Raw genomic sequence first — 18,504 nt, forward strand, 5'->3', positions numbered from 1 at the left:
CTCAGACATCAGCAACAGGAGGGGGAGGGCGTGCTGGAGGGTGCCCAGCTCCCTGTTCTGATAAGCTGTTCTGATGCAAAGATCAAACCATGGCCACCTCTGCAGGGAAGGAGAAGTTACTCTGCAAATGACCCCCAAGCCCAAGGGCTCACAAACTTCTCATTAGCCTGACAAGTTCGGGTGCCCACCCGAAGGAGGAGCAAGGATGATAAAAGGACACAAACTGAAGCCCCGGGTGCGCAAGCCCACCGGGACTGGACTCCTCGGCTGACTGGACCAACACTGGACCCAGGACGGGTGAAACCTTTCTCTCTCTGTCTTTCTCTCTTTCCTTTTTCTTTTCCACAATCCCTACACCTCATCCCTTTAAGACATAAAACCGCTGACCAAGTCTGGGACTAAGAGTAGATCTAGCCACCCCTAGACCCTTCTCCGAGGAGGAGTCTGGAAAGCAAGGGGGTCTGCTCTGAACCTCGTGACTCAACGGGAGGGATCTCCTTATTCCCTGAATTGATGTATATGGTTATGTGGTTTACAGAAGTAGTCTTATGCCAATTCCTGTTGTGAGAAACCCTGCCACCTGCTACCACGCCTCCCCAGTTCCATTTGCTTCTGTCAGGAATAAAATCTTTAACTGATTGTTTGGTGTCCTTTCACCTTAATTTAGCCTGAGGGAATTTCGAATTGAACATGACTGCCTGGTCTGTCCAGACTGGGTCATGATAATAGTTTCACCTTCACTATGTATAATCAAAAGCAATATTCCACCTCTTTTAAGAAAATAAAAATCCATTTGACTGAGAAAGGCAGATATATATATACACACACACACACACACACACAGACTCCCCCACTGCAGCTATGTATGACAATAAAGAACTTTCAAACCCTGGCATGCTTTATTAGGAAAAAAAAAAAAAAAAAAAAAGCATATTATATTCACTTATACACCCACACCAGGGGGAGGGTGGAAGGGGTGTACAATTTCCTCACTTCCAGTCTTACTGAGTCTTAGAAGTCCAGAGACCAGAGTTGCATTAGGTAGCACTTGAACCTATTCGTTTAACTCTGTAAACACATAATACTTGAGCCTTAACTGTCATTTGTTCAAAAAAACATATTGAAAATTTATTAGATAAGTCTGTCAAAGGTACTGCTCCTTTCTCATTCTTAGAGTCTGGAGAGTCACACTCTCCAGCTGTCACCAATTCTTTGTTTACAAATTTCTTATGCATGTTCTAAATTATTTTTGTGAATCAAAAAGTAAACAGTGGAACAAGTCAAAAATTTTCTTGCACTGAGTCTTGGACGTGAAAGTAAAAGTTACTGAACCAACTAGCTAGTATGGAACGCCATGGAATAAAAGGCATTTTGTTCTAGAGTCTACTAGATACTCAGCTTTAATCCACCGATAAATGCAGTTTCATCAAGTAATAAAAGTATTTAAACTATACACATATTGTCAAAATGAGGTTAGGCTAGGTAGTTTGCATATGACAACCAATTTGTCCGTTTAATAAAGATCACAACGTAATGTATCATTTTTAGTGATATCTGAAAGATTTGTGTGCATCATTTTAATCAGTTTTAATAGAAACAAACTGAAAATTATTAGTTTTGAAGTGTCCAGAAGCATTAAAACTCATTAAAACTGTATTTCATTAAATAACACCCTAACTCCTTAGCTGAACCCTTCTACTCTGTATCTAGCTACAATTCTACTACTGAAACAGACTATGTTATGAACAAAGACAATAACTTCAACAAGTTTATTAATACCAGAACATCTGGAAAGCAAAACTTACCTGTGTCTGTAAAAGACTGAATGTCGTAGGTAAGATCAACACTTAAATTTTCAGAATTTTCTGTCTTCTTAAACACCAACCCAATCACCCACATTGTACGGTATTCTTCCCTGAAAAATTTTATATAAAAACCACTCATATAATACTGACAGAAGAACTGAATAATCTAGTAAGTTATCTGCTACAATAGACAACAGTTGTACATTTTAGGACCACTAGCAACAAGGAGCTAGCCACAGAAAGGCAAAAAACAAAGCTGATTAACATTCCCTTTTCATTCGCAATACAAAAAAGTCATGAAACACTGACACATCCATCTCCAGCAAACTTAAGGAACTAAGACCATGAGTAGATTACTTCGTCCAACTGTGCTTCTGTATAGACTCTCTCTTTTTTAGGAGTTACAACTAGCCATCACAACTGTAAAGGAAATAGATTTGAAAGGAGATGACAGATTTTCAGCACCTGACCCTGAAAGTAGTTAGAATCTATTCCCTGACTAAACAACTTACATTTTGCCATCTAAACTTGTCTTCAACTCTCAAATTTCTCAGCTGTAACTGACCACAAAGTATAGTTTTCAGGTAAGAATAGCCACCCTTTGACAGCTCACCTTCACATAATATACATGGAAGATTAACTACTATATTCTATTACAGAATACAGTGCAACAGTTCTATAGCAGCTCAAGACATTTAATGTTTTAATTCAAATGTCTTTTCCATGTATGACTATTTCAGAAGAACACTGTTTTCCAATCAATCAAGGAACAAATTTAGGCAGGCAGGTAAAAGACCACACATTATTTACATTGGGCAAATGACTTTTCCTAAAAGCGTTGCCCGCATCAAGTTCTCTGAAATAAAAGCTAATCATAGCCTATGATTATGCAGGTAGTTGTAGCTGTATTTACCCACTAAAATGGTGCTGAAGAGGTACTGCCTGTTTTTGTCCAATTTCACTTGCAACATGCATGTAATTTATGTACAGAACTTCAAAAAAAAAAAGGTAGCACCATACTGTCACTTGAAGCAGTTGATGTCTGGAAAAGGCTTTGTGGAAGGTAAATAAGGCTTTTCACATATTCCCAGTGAAGACAAAAATTTCTTCCCCATTCTCACACTTCACACAAAAATATGATTCCTTACAAGTTAATTACAGTACTATCTAGAAATAAAATAAAGTCTTAAAAAGAGTTTTTAGCCCCCACACCTGCAATTACTGTTTTGAGTGGGGGAGAATGGGGTGGGAAAGTTGAAAAACATATATAATCCTAAACAATTTCAAGTGCTTGATATTTTCTCCACTGTTTCCACATCATGAGCAATTCTACCATCAGCCATTATGAAGTTTAAATGATACGCATCCCAACTGCTAAATTTAATAACATTAAATATATTTAGTTACTCAAGATTTCAGTTCTCCTGTGCTTGATGTTCTACCCAATTCACAGTGCTGCCTCAGAATTAAAATTGTCTGACCAGCTAAGTAGCAGTAGCTAACACGGATTATTGGCATGAAATTATACAATTAATACAGTTATTAGCAAAAATATATTCTTTCTTTAAAGCTATTTTCTGGCTTAGAAACTTTCTTATACAGAATAAAGACTATCTAATTTTGCAAATAGTACCTGAGAAGAGCTTAAAACTAGTTTGCCTTTAGATGCTGTCATTAAAAATTAAACCATTTAAGATTCTATTAAAATGCTAGTTTATTTATTAACGAATTAGTATTTTAGCTAAGTTAGTTCCTCACCATTACATGAAAAAAACATTTTGCTTACTTGTCAGGATTCTCCTTGGGTGCTGGGAATGACTGTGGATTCACATGAGCCAGTGTAATGAATTCATTCTTCTCCAGGTTTCCAACTAGAATACGGATTTTTGATTCCACCAAGCCCACCCTGCATAAATGTCATTTATTAGCAAGTTCTCATTAATATGAAATAATAGAAGTATCTAACATCATATATCAGGATAAAACCCTCAACATTCTCCTTATACTAATATTTGAGACTACAAATGAACTAGTGCACTATACATGACAGATTAATTCAGATCAATAAACCAAGTGAATGTGTTATGTTAGTTTTTGTAAGGGAAGCTTTAGAATGCCCTGAAGCTCTCATTATGGCCTGATTTTACAAATGGAATTAAATAGCAAGATGTTACACATCAAGTAAAAGGCAGTCAGCAAGAAATTCCTACATATTTCTCCAACACTCTTTTGGCTTCAGATGATGAATTTTAAAGTTGAATAAATTCCCAATACCTGACAATCTTAAAACTTCCCTAATAAAAGAGAGCAGAAACAAGGGAAAGAGGCATTTTTGAGAAACAGTATTTCAAAAAAATTGAAAACATACCTCTTCACACTGCTTATTAAAAAAAAAGTACATAAGGCTTAAGAAAATAAGATTTTTAAAGTGAACCTGACAGTGCTGTAAAGAAGCAAAATTGAAGCAACAGCCTTCACTCCCTTGTTCTTCATTCTTACTGTTTTTCAGAAGTGTACCATCTTCATCCATTTAATTTTGAAACACTGAAGCTCCACTTTCTTCCAATAAAAAGATACTAGACACACTAGATATTCCCCTGCATCCAAGGTTGACAGGTTTTTGTTTGTTTTTGTTGGTTGGTGATTTGTTTCTTTTAAATAGCAAGCATTATACTCACCATTCTAGTCGCTGTTTTTCTGTCGGTGCGCTTGCTAGAAGTACAATATAATGCCTTTGGAGATAAAGACAATATGCTATTCTATTTATACTTCTAAAACTAGACATTCAAACCTTAATATTAAAACTTTGCAGTAAGTTCTACATTGCAAACTACAAATTATTAGCTTAAGTATATACCCTATAATAAAATGAAGCATTCTTAAGTAGACAAAGGGGCTATGTCCCCCAACCGTGTGACTAATGGACTTCTCGAAACAGTTTGTATTTTGGGGACATTTGCAACTATACTTTAATACCAGTAACCTTAATAAAAGGCCAGGAACATAGCACTAATTGGAAAACAGTACAGATATTTCAATACCTAATGAGGGATTTAACTGACTACTAGAGATTCCTTTCAAGTAAAAACAATTGTTCACAAACATCTATACATGTCAGTTGTCTTAGTCACAACAGTATTTCTGAATAGTTAGAAGAGTGGTTAGCACATACGCATTCGTTCAAAGTAAGAAATAACACCATCAAAAGTGGTTTAAAAAAATTTTAAATCTGCATTTGAGAATTGTCAGAAGACACTTATCTGAAACTTCACAAGGAATGTTTCCTCTGATGGTAATTCTTAAGCTCTCAATTATATTCCAGGATAATCAGTGTATACCCACTGTAAGTAAATTTCAAAGAAACAGTATACAAAGCAAGAATGGTATTTTAAACAAAGAAGCCCTAGGACAGTGGAATGGGAGATGATTATTTTTAACTTGAGTTCATAATGAGGAAGGTGGGGGAACCTTACACATCTACAGTCAGGTTTTTCAGAAGTTTAGCTGGGAAGTCTATTTTAACATCTTAAGTCATCCAACTTAGCACTACTCTATACTGATATGGTATATTTAGGTACCTTCAGAGCAGGATTTAAAGAACAGTAGTAACATGAGGGATTAGACCCTAGTACATATACCTCAGAAAGAAACACAAGGTCAATGATAGTGGAAAAACTATGGTGCAAAAAGAGTCCTCTGATGCTACAGGCCTTCAAATTGTAACAGTAGATCCAAATCAACAGATCAAATCAGTAACTACATGTTTCTGTACTTATCTTTAGGTGGCTAGGGAATTTTATCTACTTTTTTTTTTTTTTGCATTTTGGCAGTATTAACTGCTTCATACAAAAACATTAAGTAGTTTTTCCTGTTATCTTATTGAAATCTTCATTTTAGTTACTTATAGCATACCATGACTCAATCATTTACATTTCTTGAAAAAAAATAAAATAAGGGTCCTTTACTCAAATTCTGTATGAGAAGTTATTAATTTCTAATATCTCTTTCTTCTAAGGAACACTAGATACACAGCGATCATCCATAAGATTCCTACGTCATACATACCACACACTTGCAGAATGTTTCATTTAGTAGGGAAGACAACTTAAGCTTTTTATTGTTTTTAACCATGTATGAACTGAAAAAGACAAATCTCAAATCTGCAAGTATTTGAAGAAACTCATTTTCCAGTTACTTATTAAAAGCAGCTCTTTGAAACAAACTTCTGAAGAACAATTCAAAAAAATTGACTGGCTACGTCTAAAAGCCTCAGCTAGGTGGTGAGCACCTAGAAAAAAACTTAATCCTCATTTATGAAAATAAGTCTAATGATTAGCTATTTTTGCTCAGGTAGTGCTAGCTGAAAAAGAAAGAAAAGGAAAAGATGCAATTTCCCCCCTTCCCCCCAACTGTTAAACAGTGCTGAGAGGGAATTAATCACTGGAAATCTGCTATTGCCATTTTCAGTAAAACTTAAATAGCACAAGCTGTTAAAAGTTAAGACATACTTAGTTTTAGAGTCCAAGGTCTCACTGCTAAATTTTACAAAGACAAGATTTGTTATCAGTTCTTCATTCATAATTTTATCACAAAGAATATGTCTAATTCAGAAGCATCCATTACTTCATGATAAAGAAAAAAAAATCTGAAGTTAACCTTCTACCTCTCAATTGTGATTTTTAGATGCAGGATATTATTCTGAAGTATATGGGTTTGGTCTTTGGGGGGTTTTTTGTTTGGTTGGTTTGGTTTTTTTCTAGAAACTGGTGCTGTTTCTCTCCCACTGTCTCCCTATCAGCATTATGTAGATATTATGTAATTGTCTTACACCACTAACATCTGTACCTACAAAAAAAAAAAGTTTGTGGTTTAACTTTTTAAGAGTTATACTACTTTCTGAAAAAACTGAGAACACCTGAACATGTTCATTTCAATTTTTCTTTATTAAGCTGTCCAGGATTTACACTTTAAATTCTTCAGTGCTTTAGATAAAGTCCTATCAAGGCAAGCGTTCAAAGTACCTTTTTAAAAGGTATGTTTATATTCTACTTATTTAGCAGGATATGTCTTTATAACAGAGAAACAATACGCTAGAGCTCATTAAATGAGTGTTATCTCATCATCATACTTTCCTCTGTGGTTTTAAGCTCTAATAATTTCATTCTCATGTAACGCTCCATACTCGTGTTATATCCATATGAAATTATTGTCATTTCCCTGTAAAACACCATATCCAGCAAGTATATGTTCTTTGTTGTTGTTTCCCCCACCATCGGAAAAATTAAAACCCACAAGAAGGGCAGATAACACATGCAACTCCCTAACTCCAAGTAATTGTTGACACTAAAAATAAGTAAAAATGGATTTTCCCATTCTCCCAATTTCTAATGGGCTCCTGCCATGCAGTAGCCTCCAGATTTCCTTAGTCACACATCATTGAAGTTTATTTTAAACACAGCTAACAACTCAAAAGTGTTTACGATCAACATAGATGTTTAGCAGCTAATTGCCATTGAGAGTGATACAGATTACTAAAACTATGCTTTCAGAGAACAAAATAAATGTTTTTAAAAGTATGTCTCAGAGAAAGAATCAGATCTTCTCTTATCTGGCAGAGCACTACATACTGCTTTGAATTTCAGTATGAAAAAGTCAAGACATCTACAATTTAAACAGGAGGATATTGCGAGGGGAAAAAAATCTGAAACATCTAGCTTTCAGATGGAGATTTGATCAACAGAGCCACATTTATTGCATACTGATGACTGCATAGAATGCTTTTATTAAGATTACTAACCAAAGCTTTAAATTAACTTACTAAGGTAAAACAGACAAAATCTTGGGTAATTTAAATTAAAGCAGGCTCCATAATACCATTCCACAGTTTAAAAAAAAAAAATTAAAGCATTTTGTGCAAAACATACAAACCCTGGATATTTAATGTTGTCAAGAGAAGCTTTTATTGCTAAAACTGATAAAATGGCTAAAGCAGGCACACAAAAAACGATATTAAAATGGAGATTATTTCAAATGACACTTAAGTGTTTCCTATTTTTTCCTGATTTTGAAAGAAAGAAAATGTACTAGGGAACTTATTAGCAACCTCTTGAGCAGAAACTTATTTGTCTGCACCCATTTTTAACTTCAAAAAATAATATAACTTTACAGTGCTCTTTTAAGTGTTTTCAAACTTAATCTCCAAGGTACAACATAAAAGCCATCCAAATGTTTTAAAGCTTTTATCATGCAAAAGGTATAGAAACAAAACACAGACACATTATGAAGGTCATCAGTCTCTTTTAATGGGGGAACTGTATATTTCAATCTTTTTTAGATTAGTACATAACCAACCAACCACCCAACACAGAAACAAGTGTAAAATATATTTGATCTTGATTCAAGAAAAATGGGTCTCCAATTTCAACTGAGGGCAAAGAAGATGTAGTCCGTATTTTAATAATCCATATTTATTATAAAAATACAACTTTCAGCAAGTCCATATACATTTAACAAGCTTCTGCCCCACAAGCATATTACTAGAAACCCTAAATATGTGAAGTATGAACTTCAGTATTTCCCTTAGAGACATTACAAAATTAGAGAAACTAGGTGTGAAAGATTATTAATAAAGAGCCAAAAGCCTTAAGCTTTAATGAAAAAATCTAGTAATAACTAGTACATCTGGCAGTTAGTCAACACAATTGCAAAAATATCTTTTATTATCAGAGTGAACTGTTGACTGTATTGACAGAAGAAAACACACAGTTTCATGTACGTATTCATCTTAAATAGTGACCTTCAGAATTAGTTCTTTTAATATCTTGTTTCCTGGGAGGCAAGACCCATTTTTAGAATGCTTACTGACACCACTAAAGAACATTTCTGTTAGTCAAACCAGCTGATATGTCTTCAATTTTGTTGGTAGCATACCAATTGTATAGTTAACTGGTGACATTCTAAATATCTGGTCAGGGACTAACAGGTTTCTGAAATACATGCTAAAGACAGTAAAAAAAATAGTATCTGAGGAAATCATTGATTTTCTAAGAGAAAGCACAATAGCGCATTCACTCCCCCTCTGTGTAAAGAAAAAAATCCTAAAAAAACCCACTTTTGGGGAGTCTAATATATGTATATTTAAGATCCTGTGCTACAGAGCATCATTAGATATTTTAACTGATAAAACTTAAAATATTCTGCCATGCCATAAAATACATACTTGTACTTTTGAAAGAAGTTTGGAGCTTCAAAAAGTTTGGACCACTCTGCCTTACTCAGCAAAATTTCATCTGTGATAGCAAGACCTAAATTATAAAAAAACATTTAAACTTTTTTTTTTAAATACAGTTTAGTACCCAGAGTAAAAACAGCTTATTAACTTAGCAAAGGTTACTACAAATCATTTCCCCCCTTCAAATTCAAAGGAATTTATCAACAAGCTTTATATTCCAGTCATACCTTAAGTGGTCATTAGTTATACAAATCACATTATTAAAAAGAACCTCAATAAAATACATTTAGAAATGTATGCTAATTGATCAGACTGATGATTTCATGTATTTTTGCTTTGCACTGTAACACAGCTCAACTTAATCTTTTGTGTATGCCACAGTAAGTACTCAGTCCAAAGAAGATAGAGATCTTTTTCCTTGCAGTGCTTTAGTCATCTCTTGCGCAAGGCATTGTACAAGGCAAATAAACAGCGAGACAATAAGCTACAGCTCTGCCCCAGAGAGCTACTGGTAGTTGCTCTCTGCATCAAGTCTACTCCTTGCTTTGATAACATCTTCTCTTATCTACTATAATTATCCAAGTAGATTACTAGGATAAATCTAGAAGACTCATCTCTGAGCAAGTATATTGTCTTACGTTAGGCCTAGAAACAGCCATCAAGTGGGATTACTACACTAATCTTCATGTGGCATGACACAACCTAGAGCCACTAAAATAAACAAGAAAAAGATACTGCACCACTAATTCTCATTTTCAGAGCACAAGGCATTCTAATTAATTACCCTCAGTTTCTAAGAGTGAAGGACAGATCTGCAGAAGTCTACTGAATTTGGAACTTCAAGCCACATAAGCATAACAGGCCAAGTTCTACCTCCCTCGGAAGACAATCTCATGTCAAGAAGCTATTTAACATCCTCCCACCTCCCCCCTCACAGAGCATACCCACAATGGGACTATTTTAAATCTGTTTGAAAACATTTATATAGAGAGCATAAGATAATACTTACCTTGTTTAAATTCCTCAACCATGACCATCCGTGTGGAAACGGAAACATTGTACGTAGAGTTCTGCTGTGGGTATGCTGGTGTTATTATAGGCATAAGATGGTACCTATCACTGGGGTTTACCTATATATAACAACAGCCAATCAGTTTTCTTCAAGCACACACATGAGTTAAAAAATTTGGATTTCTCCCTTCACTAAAACTGAGCCTTAAATTCTAAGACCTTAGTTTGCAGACCAAGTAAATTTACCAACAGTTCAGAGAAAGTTTAGAAAACAAGGATAATGCTTTCACAAAGGACATCATTCTGAACCACAGTGATGTGGGAGGGCTGTAATCTGCCAGCACATCAAGATCAAGTTGCAGGCATTTCTAAGTCCAGAAATGCCAACTGAATAGAACAATTTCTCTCTTTAATAGAAATTAGCTTGTGATCACATCAAAACAAGGATACCTTATCACCACACAAGCACCTTCAGAAGAATGACTGTCTTCAGACCTTGCGAAAAATATTTCGTACTTTATTTCTGTAAAGCTACTGAGAATAGAGCCAGCTTAAGATGAGAGGCTCTAGGCAACCTGACAGAAGCATTACATGCGTTAACATATCTTTTATTAAACAGCACACAAGGAAACAAAAAAGAAGGGACACAACACACACACAAAATATGTTTAAAATAGCATTAAGGTAGCAATCTTGTAGATGGTAAATTAAAGATAAAACCCTGTCATTAACTTACCCCACTTTGTTTAGCTACTACAACACAGACAGTTCCCATCACACACTGACCTCAAACCCCCTATCCCAGGAATAACAGTAAGACTCAAGAACACTTTTTCAACTGTCTCACATTATTTAAACGTGCACTTTTGTCAATGAGAAAAACAGATTTGAAGTACAAAAGGGCATACCACTCAACATCTGGTGCTTACACTATTCACCAAAATAGGATTAGTTGAACACCAACTATTCTAGAATTGACAAAACAGCATTGAACACATTCACACTATACCCCACTGAAACCTCAGAATGTGAGCTGTGCATCTGCTTCAAGCTGTTTTATTGACTGCCTGAAGGACATTAATGTCCAATGTTAAGTGCTACAAAGATGGAGACCAGTTATTATAAATAATATACAAAATAACTGAAAGACTTCAAACTACGATCTTCTTTGGTCCAAGATGAAAATACACATTGCTACAACTATATGAAACTGAACCTATCCAGCTATTGACTACGGCACTGAAGTGAATTCAATATACTTGCAAAAGTAACAGGTTTTAAGTTCAAAGCAAACTGTTTTAAGATAAGCAGTTTTTCAAAAATGCATTGCTTTAAAGCGCGTAACTAATTATGCTGAATATTTATTAAGATCACTTATTGCATAAGTTGGGAGTAGAAAAGTACATTGTTCAGCAAGTGTGCTTCAAGCGGTCAGTTCAGAAAATTAAGCTAATTTTGTTCCACACTCAGGAGAACTACAGGTTACCTATAAAGACGACATAATACCAAAATATTAAGTTTAATAAACCCATAATGAAGTTCACCTAGGATTCTTTAAGCAACTGAATTTATTGTACAGTGTGACTTATAGGGGAAAAAATAATACACTAACCCTTGGGTCCCATACAGGCAAATTAAGATTGCATTCTTCTGGCTGTTTCAATAGCACTGGATTTGGCCATTCCCTGTTCAAAAAGATTGTAGCACTGAATAAGACTATTGGATACAACCATGTATGTTCAACAAACAATACTTTTGAATGTGATCCTTCTTAACTCTGCTCTCCAGGTAAAGCATCATTTCCTCAAGACTAAGCTGGTCTAACTGGGGTTGTTTAAATTAGATGTATTGCTGAACTACAATACAGTTGTAATTAGCTTCTCCGGGGCACCAGAACAATACATTTTCTGTAGTCTTGGAGCTTTATATAAACAATGGCTTAGGAAACTAAAGTAAACTTAGGTAACTAAAGTAAACTCCTCTAAATTCATCTTGAAATATACCTATCAAAGAGAAATTTCTCTATGAAGATTGACATTGGGTCCATCTTCAAGCTAGCTGTTTCATGGACAAACTACAGAAGCAGCAGCTAGCATGATTACAGCATTATAGTATCATTACAAAGCATATGTATTAAAAAAAATCCAATCAAGACAAAAAGAAACCATGCTTAATAAGACACTGGAAAAAAAAAAGTAACATAACACTTCTTTTCTTCAAGTTGTCTCTACTCCCATGAGTAAAGTTATCTTCCTATAAAGAGCAGAAGTCAGTTAATCTCTCGGTATTTGTACGTTAATGGTCCTATGCTATGAATATATAAAAGGGACAGCAGTATAAGGAACACATTAAACAGAGCTTGCAACCAATGTTCCTCTACTAGCTTGGTGTGGCAAGATATTACTAAACACTAGGTACCTCAAAGAGGCTATAAAGCTTATGGATTCAAGACAGCGGCACTGTGGAAATTATCTTCATGTTAAGAAGGAAAGACACTATACTTGAAACAAAGCAACAACTTGGTACAATGATTCTTAAAATCTGTCAATGTCTCATGAAGAATATAGGTATCCAGACATGCTCTTTCAAGAAACAGTATTCATTTGTAATCTGCAAAGTACACTTTTGTCCCCTTCATTCTAAATTTAACTGGAATGTTCCCATTGTTCCCATCATAGTTACTGAAACCACCTTTCTAAGTAACTAGCTCAGAAGTAAGAAACCATATGTAATTCCAAAACACCTAACCTCTCCACACCGACAAGATTAAAACCCACAATTTTGGCACTGGTTCTCCTGAACTACATTTAAGCTATCCTTTTCCCATTATCCAAATATTAAGACTAAATTTTGGGGTGTCTGCTTTTATTTGTACTAAATATTTTATCTGAAGAGTAATGCTGAGTTACAACAAATACTTAAGAAAATTTTAATTAAAAACAGGGCGGTTTTGTTTTGGATACTTTAAAAACATGATAGGTTGGATGACTTATTGAAAAACTCAAGCTAACAACTTCCTGGCAGCAAGAACAATGCTTAACTACCATCTGAACCTAGGTAAGAGCTGAAAATGGTACCATAAAAACAGGACTAAAATTTAGTGTCTACAAACAATTTTATTTTAGTGTAATCTAAATTTAAAAAAAACAACAAAAAAACCAACAAAAAAAACATACCATTTAGAAAATACCAAGAAAAATTTATGTACAAGAGTTGATGCTATTGCATTTGGATAAAGCTGGCAAGTTCTTGCTACTAGCATAGCCCAGGAAACACCGCCAAGGAAACCTAGTATATTGGAATAGATGTTGTGGCCTGTGGATTGAGAAGGAAAGAGACAAAAAGAGAGAGTTATCAGTAACTGTAAGAGTTAATGAAAATTTCACAAATTTTGGAATAAAACTGCTTACGTTTTGCCCACAGTTTGATAGCTCTCAGTGTTAACCTGAAGTTGTCAATGTTTGGTACTAGATGCAGAATTTCATCGGTTACCCGGCAACCTGCCAAAAGAAAGAATCCATTACGCTTGCTGCCTCCAAAGTTTTTTGCTTGCTTAACCTCCCTCACCTTAAAACCTATCAAACTTTTTAGATCAGTATGCTGGAAACTCATTTCCTATTTTGATCACTTCTGTTTTGAATTAGAAAGTTTAACATACTTTCATCTGATTTTTTTTTTCTTTTTTTACTGTTTTACAGAATGACTCAGGAAGACAATTCATGCACACATAGTTACAGTTTTGGACTGCTACTTGATTTTCTGTTATTAATGAACTGTACAAGCTTTTTAAGAAACAAACAAGTTTTAAGTTCTGCTGTTAAGGGATTATATGCAGTAAATCACAGACATGAAGACAAATTTAAAAAAGCATGAGTCTTCATGGACCTACAGAAAACCTGGAGGTCACAGGTCAAACCTTTGCTTGAATTTATGAGAACAGGCTAAAAAGAATAGTTTTTAACGATACAACTCATATGTTTACATTGATGGGATATTTTCAGGCTTAATAATAATATTACTGATGACAATATTAACTGCTTGATTTTTATTTTTTTTAATCAAGAATAAGTAGCTGTTCATTGTTACTAAATAGTTGCAGAGACCTGGTTGCAAGAAAACAGTATTATCTAAGACTAGGAGGTTCCTTTCAAAGCGAGTAAGAGGCAAGAATGAGTTCTAGAGACTGCACAAACGTGAATTTCACAAAACAGTGCAAGTTGCTGTGGTAATCTCAAATTATCAAGTTTTCAGTTCATAACAGAAATCACCGATAGCTCACATGCTCCTCTTCCCCGCCAAGTTGCATATAGGCTGAAGCCCCTACCATCCCATGCATAAATAACCATTTTTTTTAAGCTGCAGTATTACAGAAAAGTTAAGGGTTACACAGGCTGGTAAACTACTAAAGACCTGACCTCAAATTCACAGTATTTTGATATCCCCAATTTATCACTGAAGCAATTTTGTGTATGTTTATGCATATTAACACACATACAAGTTAAAAACATGCACACATCTTTATTTATAGAAATAGACAGTGCTCCACACAAAAGTCTTGCAAGTCCCATTAATTTCTAGGCAGCACCATTTACTACCCTAATAAAAGACAAAAATTTTTATATATCTGGCCAACAAGAAACAACCCTTCTCTCCAAAAAGATATATAAAACTGGCTATGACTCCATTTCCAAATACAGAGTTGCTGTATCTTCTGTCAAGTTCACAACTACCGTATCAAACAACCTAGGATACTTATTAAAAATCAGATGAGAAGTTTATATGCAAAACTATATACATACCATTAAGACTTCGTATGCATCTAATGTCTAAATTTTTAAGTAGGCTATCATCTCGTAGGTCTAAGTCCTCAGGAATAGTTTGCAGTGCTAATCTTGCAAACAGAATATCAATCTTAAAAAAAAAAAGAGGCAAGACATTAGAAAACTGTTCTTTATTCTGTAGAATTAATTCTGCAAGCCATTTTCATCAAGTTCACTAATAATAAGAACAGCAGTCTTCCTAGCACAAAGAATCTCTTTAAACAATGCATACTAACACCCTTCACAGACATTAAAAGGAACACTTTCAGATGCTTCATCCATCTTATAGCTCCTTTTCCAAGAGGATAAAATACAAATTAAGATCAACACAGACCTGGCACACACACAAAAACTATGTCGACTCTCAACGTAAATAAAACATTTGGGGACAACCACCACTTCTAAGTCCACACTACAAAATTCTACTACATCAGAGCAAGTCATGAAAACATAACCTAGTTTTAACCTAAATATTCTCAAAATTATCACAGAATTACAAAAGAAGTAGGAGACCTTTCCTTTACAGACCTTGCTGTAAAGCACAACAGCAACTAGTTGCCTCTGTATAGGACTGCTACCTATGAAAAGCGTGCATATCTGATTACAGAAAACAGGAAGTTCTGAAAATCTATAAAGCTACTGAGAAAGCATATAAATTTGTATAAATTTTGAAATTCTGTCAAACTTCTTTGTTATTACTTCTGCAATAATTTGTCATCATAGCTTTTCTAGGTGAAGAACGTCTAAGATACTATTCAGCACTGAACTAGAGTTTTATGCTGTCTCACACACAGCAAGGACATTACACAGAGTACAGAAGTCAGTTTGCCATTCCAGTCTTGGATTAGGTATCAGTCAGTATGATGAGAATATAAAGTGTGTATTAGTGGCTGGTCTGCTAGGCATCAAGCCCCTTTCACCAGATAAGGCTTTTAATCATCATAAACTGATACCACTTCACCTACGAGACAATGAAATACCTAGTGCTACTGCATCAAGAACAAAACAATTTTAGTTACATTAAAATTATTTCAGACGAAATGAAGCTGAAGATATTTTAAAATGAAGAACTTCTCATAGGTGCCTAAAACTTTGCATCTATTTTAAACTATGAAGCACTTCTCCAAAGAAAAGTAATTTCTAAAGTATTCAGTGCACTTTTGATTTCAAAGTCTTTAATAGCTGGTCTTAACCACATTCTGTACTACAAGAAGTTTCTACTAAGTTTAATGTACTACTTTTCAATGTAAAACAAGTTCAAAATTAACTTCAGCTTGAAGTTCTATTCTTATCTCTAGAAGGTCTAGCACCTCTAAAGATTCAAAGCTCATTGACAATAAAAGGATTTTTCAAATCAAGAAATTAATAGCCTGTCCTATGTCTTTTTTCGGTGGGGGGGGCAGGGAGGAATCAATTTTCTACAGTAAGAACAAAAAAAAAATCAAGAACGTTCTTGTTTGTTTTAAGCAAGAACATGAAGTGTATATGTAAAAACTGGTATTGGCAGAAACTTCTGAAGTTTAACTGATAGCATCACCACAAAACTGAAGTCCTTTTCCTCAGTTCTAAGGTTTTCTCTACAAAGAGAATAACTTCTGATACCTTTTGCCTGGATTAGGAAAAGGAAAATTAAATTAAGATCTTCTGATACTGACATACTGGACACAAATGCAACCACCTGAAATTGTGGCCTAACAACACCTGTATGTATAAAGAGTGCTTATGATAAGTTAGTGTTCAAGACTAGAGAACTCTCATGCACTGTCAGCAACACTGGTTAAGTCTCAGTCAAAAACCTAAGCCATCAGAGACCATTATAAATTACTATACTGGAGCAAGATACTACTATTATAGCAGACAATCCTTTTATTTCCCTATTTGGGTTTGTATTTTGAATATCTTTTTTTAAAAAGGAGAGACAACACTAGCTTGAATGTAAAAGACTGGAAAAAACATACAGACCCCAGACTAACCAGAGGATGCCTTAAGGCAAGTTTCAATATTTAGAATGGATACCTAAGCTATGTAAACAGAAAACAGGTTCTCCAGAAAAATGTTCTTAACACCCAACTAAACATGGACAGTAATAAAATGGCTGACACAAACACAAAGTCACAGGCTAGCTTACTGCATGGCATCACATTTCTCTGCACGTCTCTCTCATTGGAAGAAAACACATTTCTGCCTAAGTGTCAACTGACACAAATGTCAGTGAAAATACAAATAAGTAAAGCTGGATGGATGAGGGCAAAGGGGGTGGTTCATCTTCCTGATACTCAAAAATCACCAGTACCATAACTAATGACCATTATAACTGCAAGGCAGACATTTAACTCAGACTGGAAGAGAAGGAACTGTACAGTCTTGCATACAATACCTCAGCTCCTCAAATCATGTCATGTGTCACAAGATTAGCATGGGAATTCTTTCCCCACTGTGAAGTACCCTTTTTATACAGACCAGTTACTGGCTGATATATTCCAGCTACAAGTCTGATGAACTGTGTGTATGAACAGTTCGTATGTTTTTGTCTTGTCACCAAGAAAAGATGATAGGTTGACTATAGAAGAGTCTGAGAAAAATTAACAGAGTATCTTTTGAAAGCAGTGTTCCTGTTTTCTTGGCAACTTCTCCCAAAATAGTAAAAATTAAGTTAAGCAAGTTAATCACTCCAAGGCAGATGATACATCAGGCTACAGGCACCAAAACCATTGTTTTGGTTCTGTATTATAGACATCTGAAGAGATCAGAACAAAGGGGATACCCAGTTTGCCTTCAGCGGTACATTTTTGAGAGCAGATCAAAGATCACACAACTTCCGACAGCATAAGGTACTGAAGCAAATCTGAATTAAGGTTTGAACAGTTAATCATTAGCAGCCAAAAAATTATTGAAGCCACATTATTTATGAATATCATTTCTATTAAATGTTAAGTCTTAATAATGCCAATACTGGTACTCTACAGGTCAGTAAACTAATCAGTACAACTGGGTAGCAGTGCCTAAAAAAGAACAGGGAGATACTCTACATGCAGTTTTAAGTACATTAAGAAAGACTTGTTTCAGTCTTAAAGCCCCTCTTTAAATTACACAGCTGAGGACTGTTGCCAAGGACTTGAGTATGAACTTAGAGTCACCTTAATAGCATTCATATTAATAAATACTACATGAGTTATGGAGATCTTGAAAACTGTTTTAACCATGTTCTACCAAAACAAAATAAATGTTCTTTACCTCTATTCCATCAAAACAAAGTTTAATAACTGGGACAAAAGCTTCTTCAACAGCCTGAGGGGAGAAAAGTTATATTTTATTTTCAGTAGAGAGAAGAACATTTACAAGCAATAGCTAGCAGGTCTAAACAATCACAATGAAATGCTGTTTACACAGATGCTTTTCTGTTTTCAGGTCAATTTTTGTCAGCAATGTCTTTCTCCACCATTGAGGATTTATGCAGTAAGCACTGATCAACTACATGCTACAACTGTCTAGATGTTAATTATAACCCAAACTCATACCAACCAGCTCTGGTGATGTTACTTCAAGGTCCAACTGTTTCTCACTACATGTAGGACATGATCAAGCATCTTTTACTCCTCATAGGATCTCTAAGTATTCTAAGGCCAACCTATGGGGA

At 35.0% G+C, this 18,504-nt stretch overlaps 1 protein-coding gene across 5 annotated transcripts in view; it reads right to left on the minus strand.

The window, feature by feature from the left end:
• Positions 1 to 18,504, minus strand: part of PAPOLA (poly(A) polymerase alpha) — a 50,178-nt gene that overhangs the window by 15,496 nt on the left and 16,178 nt on the right. For 4 of the 5 annotated variants that reach the window (XM_069783523.1, XM_069783522.1, XM_069783521.1 and 1 more), the window contains exons 6-15: positions 18,102 to 18,155; positions 14,847 to 14,958; positions 13,458 to 13,547; positions 13,224 to 13,362; positions 11,660 to 11,732; positions 10,046 to 10,166; positions 9,025 to 9,109; positions 4,484 to 4,537; positions 3,592 to 3,711; positions 1,806 to 1,915 (exon numbers count right to left, since the gene is read on the minus strand). In XM_069783523.1, coding sequence (XP_069639624.1) covers positions 1,806 to 1,915; positions 3,592 to 3,711; positions 4,484 to 4,537; positions 9,025 to 9,109; positions 10,046 to 10,166; positions 11,660 to 11,732; positions 13,224 to 13,362; positions 13,458 to 13,547; positions 14,847 to 14,958; positions 18,102 to 18,155 — 958 coding nt within the window. Of the gene's footprint in view, positions 1 to 1,805; positions 1,916 to 3,591; positions 3,712 to 4,483; positions 4,538 to 9,024; positions 9,110 to 10,045; positions 10,167 to 10,543; positions 11,534 to 11,659; positions 11,733 to 13,223; positions 13,363 to 13,457; positions 13,548 to 14,846; positions 14,959 to 18,101; positions 18,156 to 18,504 lie in introns of those variants that run through there. The other variant, XM_069783524.1, reaches the window with a different exon arrangement.

Source organism: Haliaeetus albicilla, chromosome 5, assembly GCF_947461875.1.
Source record: "Haliaeetus albicilla chromosome 5, bHalAlb1.1, whole genome shotgun sequence".
Lineage (NCBI taxonomy): Eukaryota > Metazoa > Chordata > Aves > Accipitriformes > Accipitridae > Haliaeetus > Haliaeetus albicilla.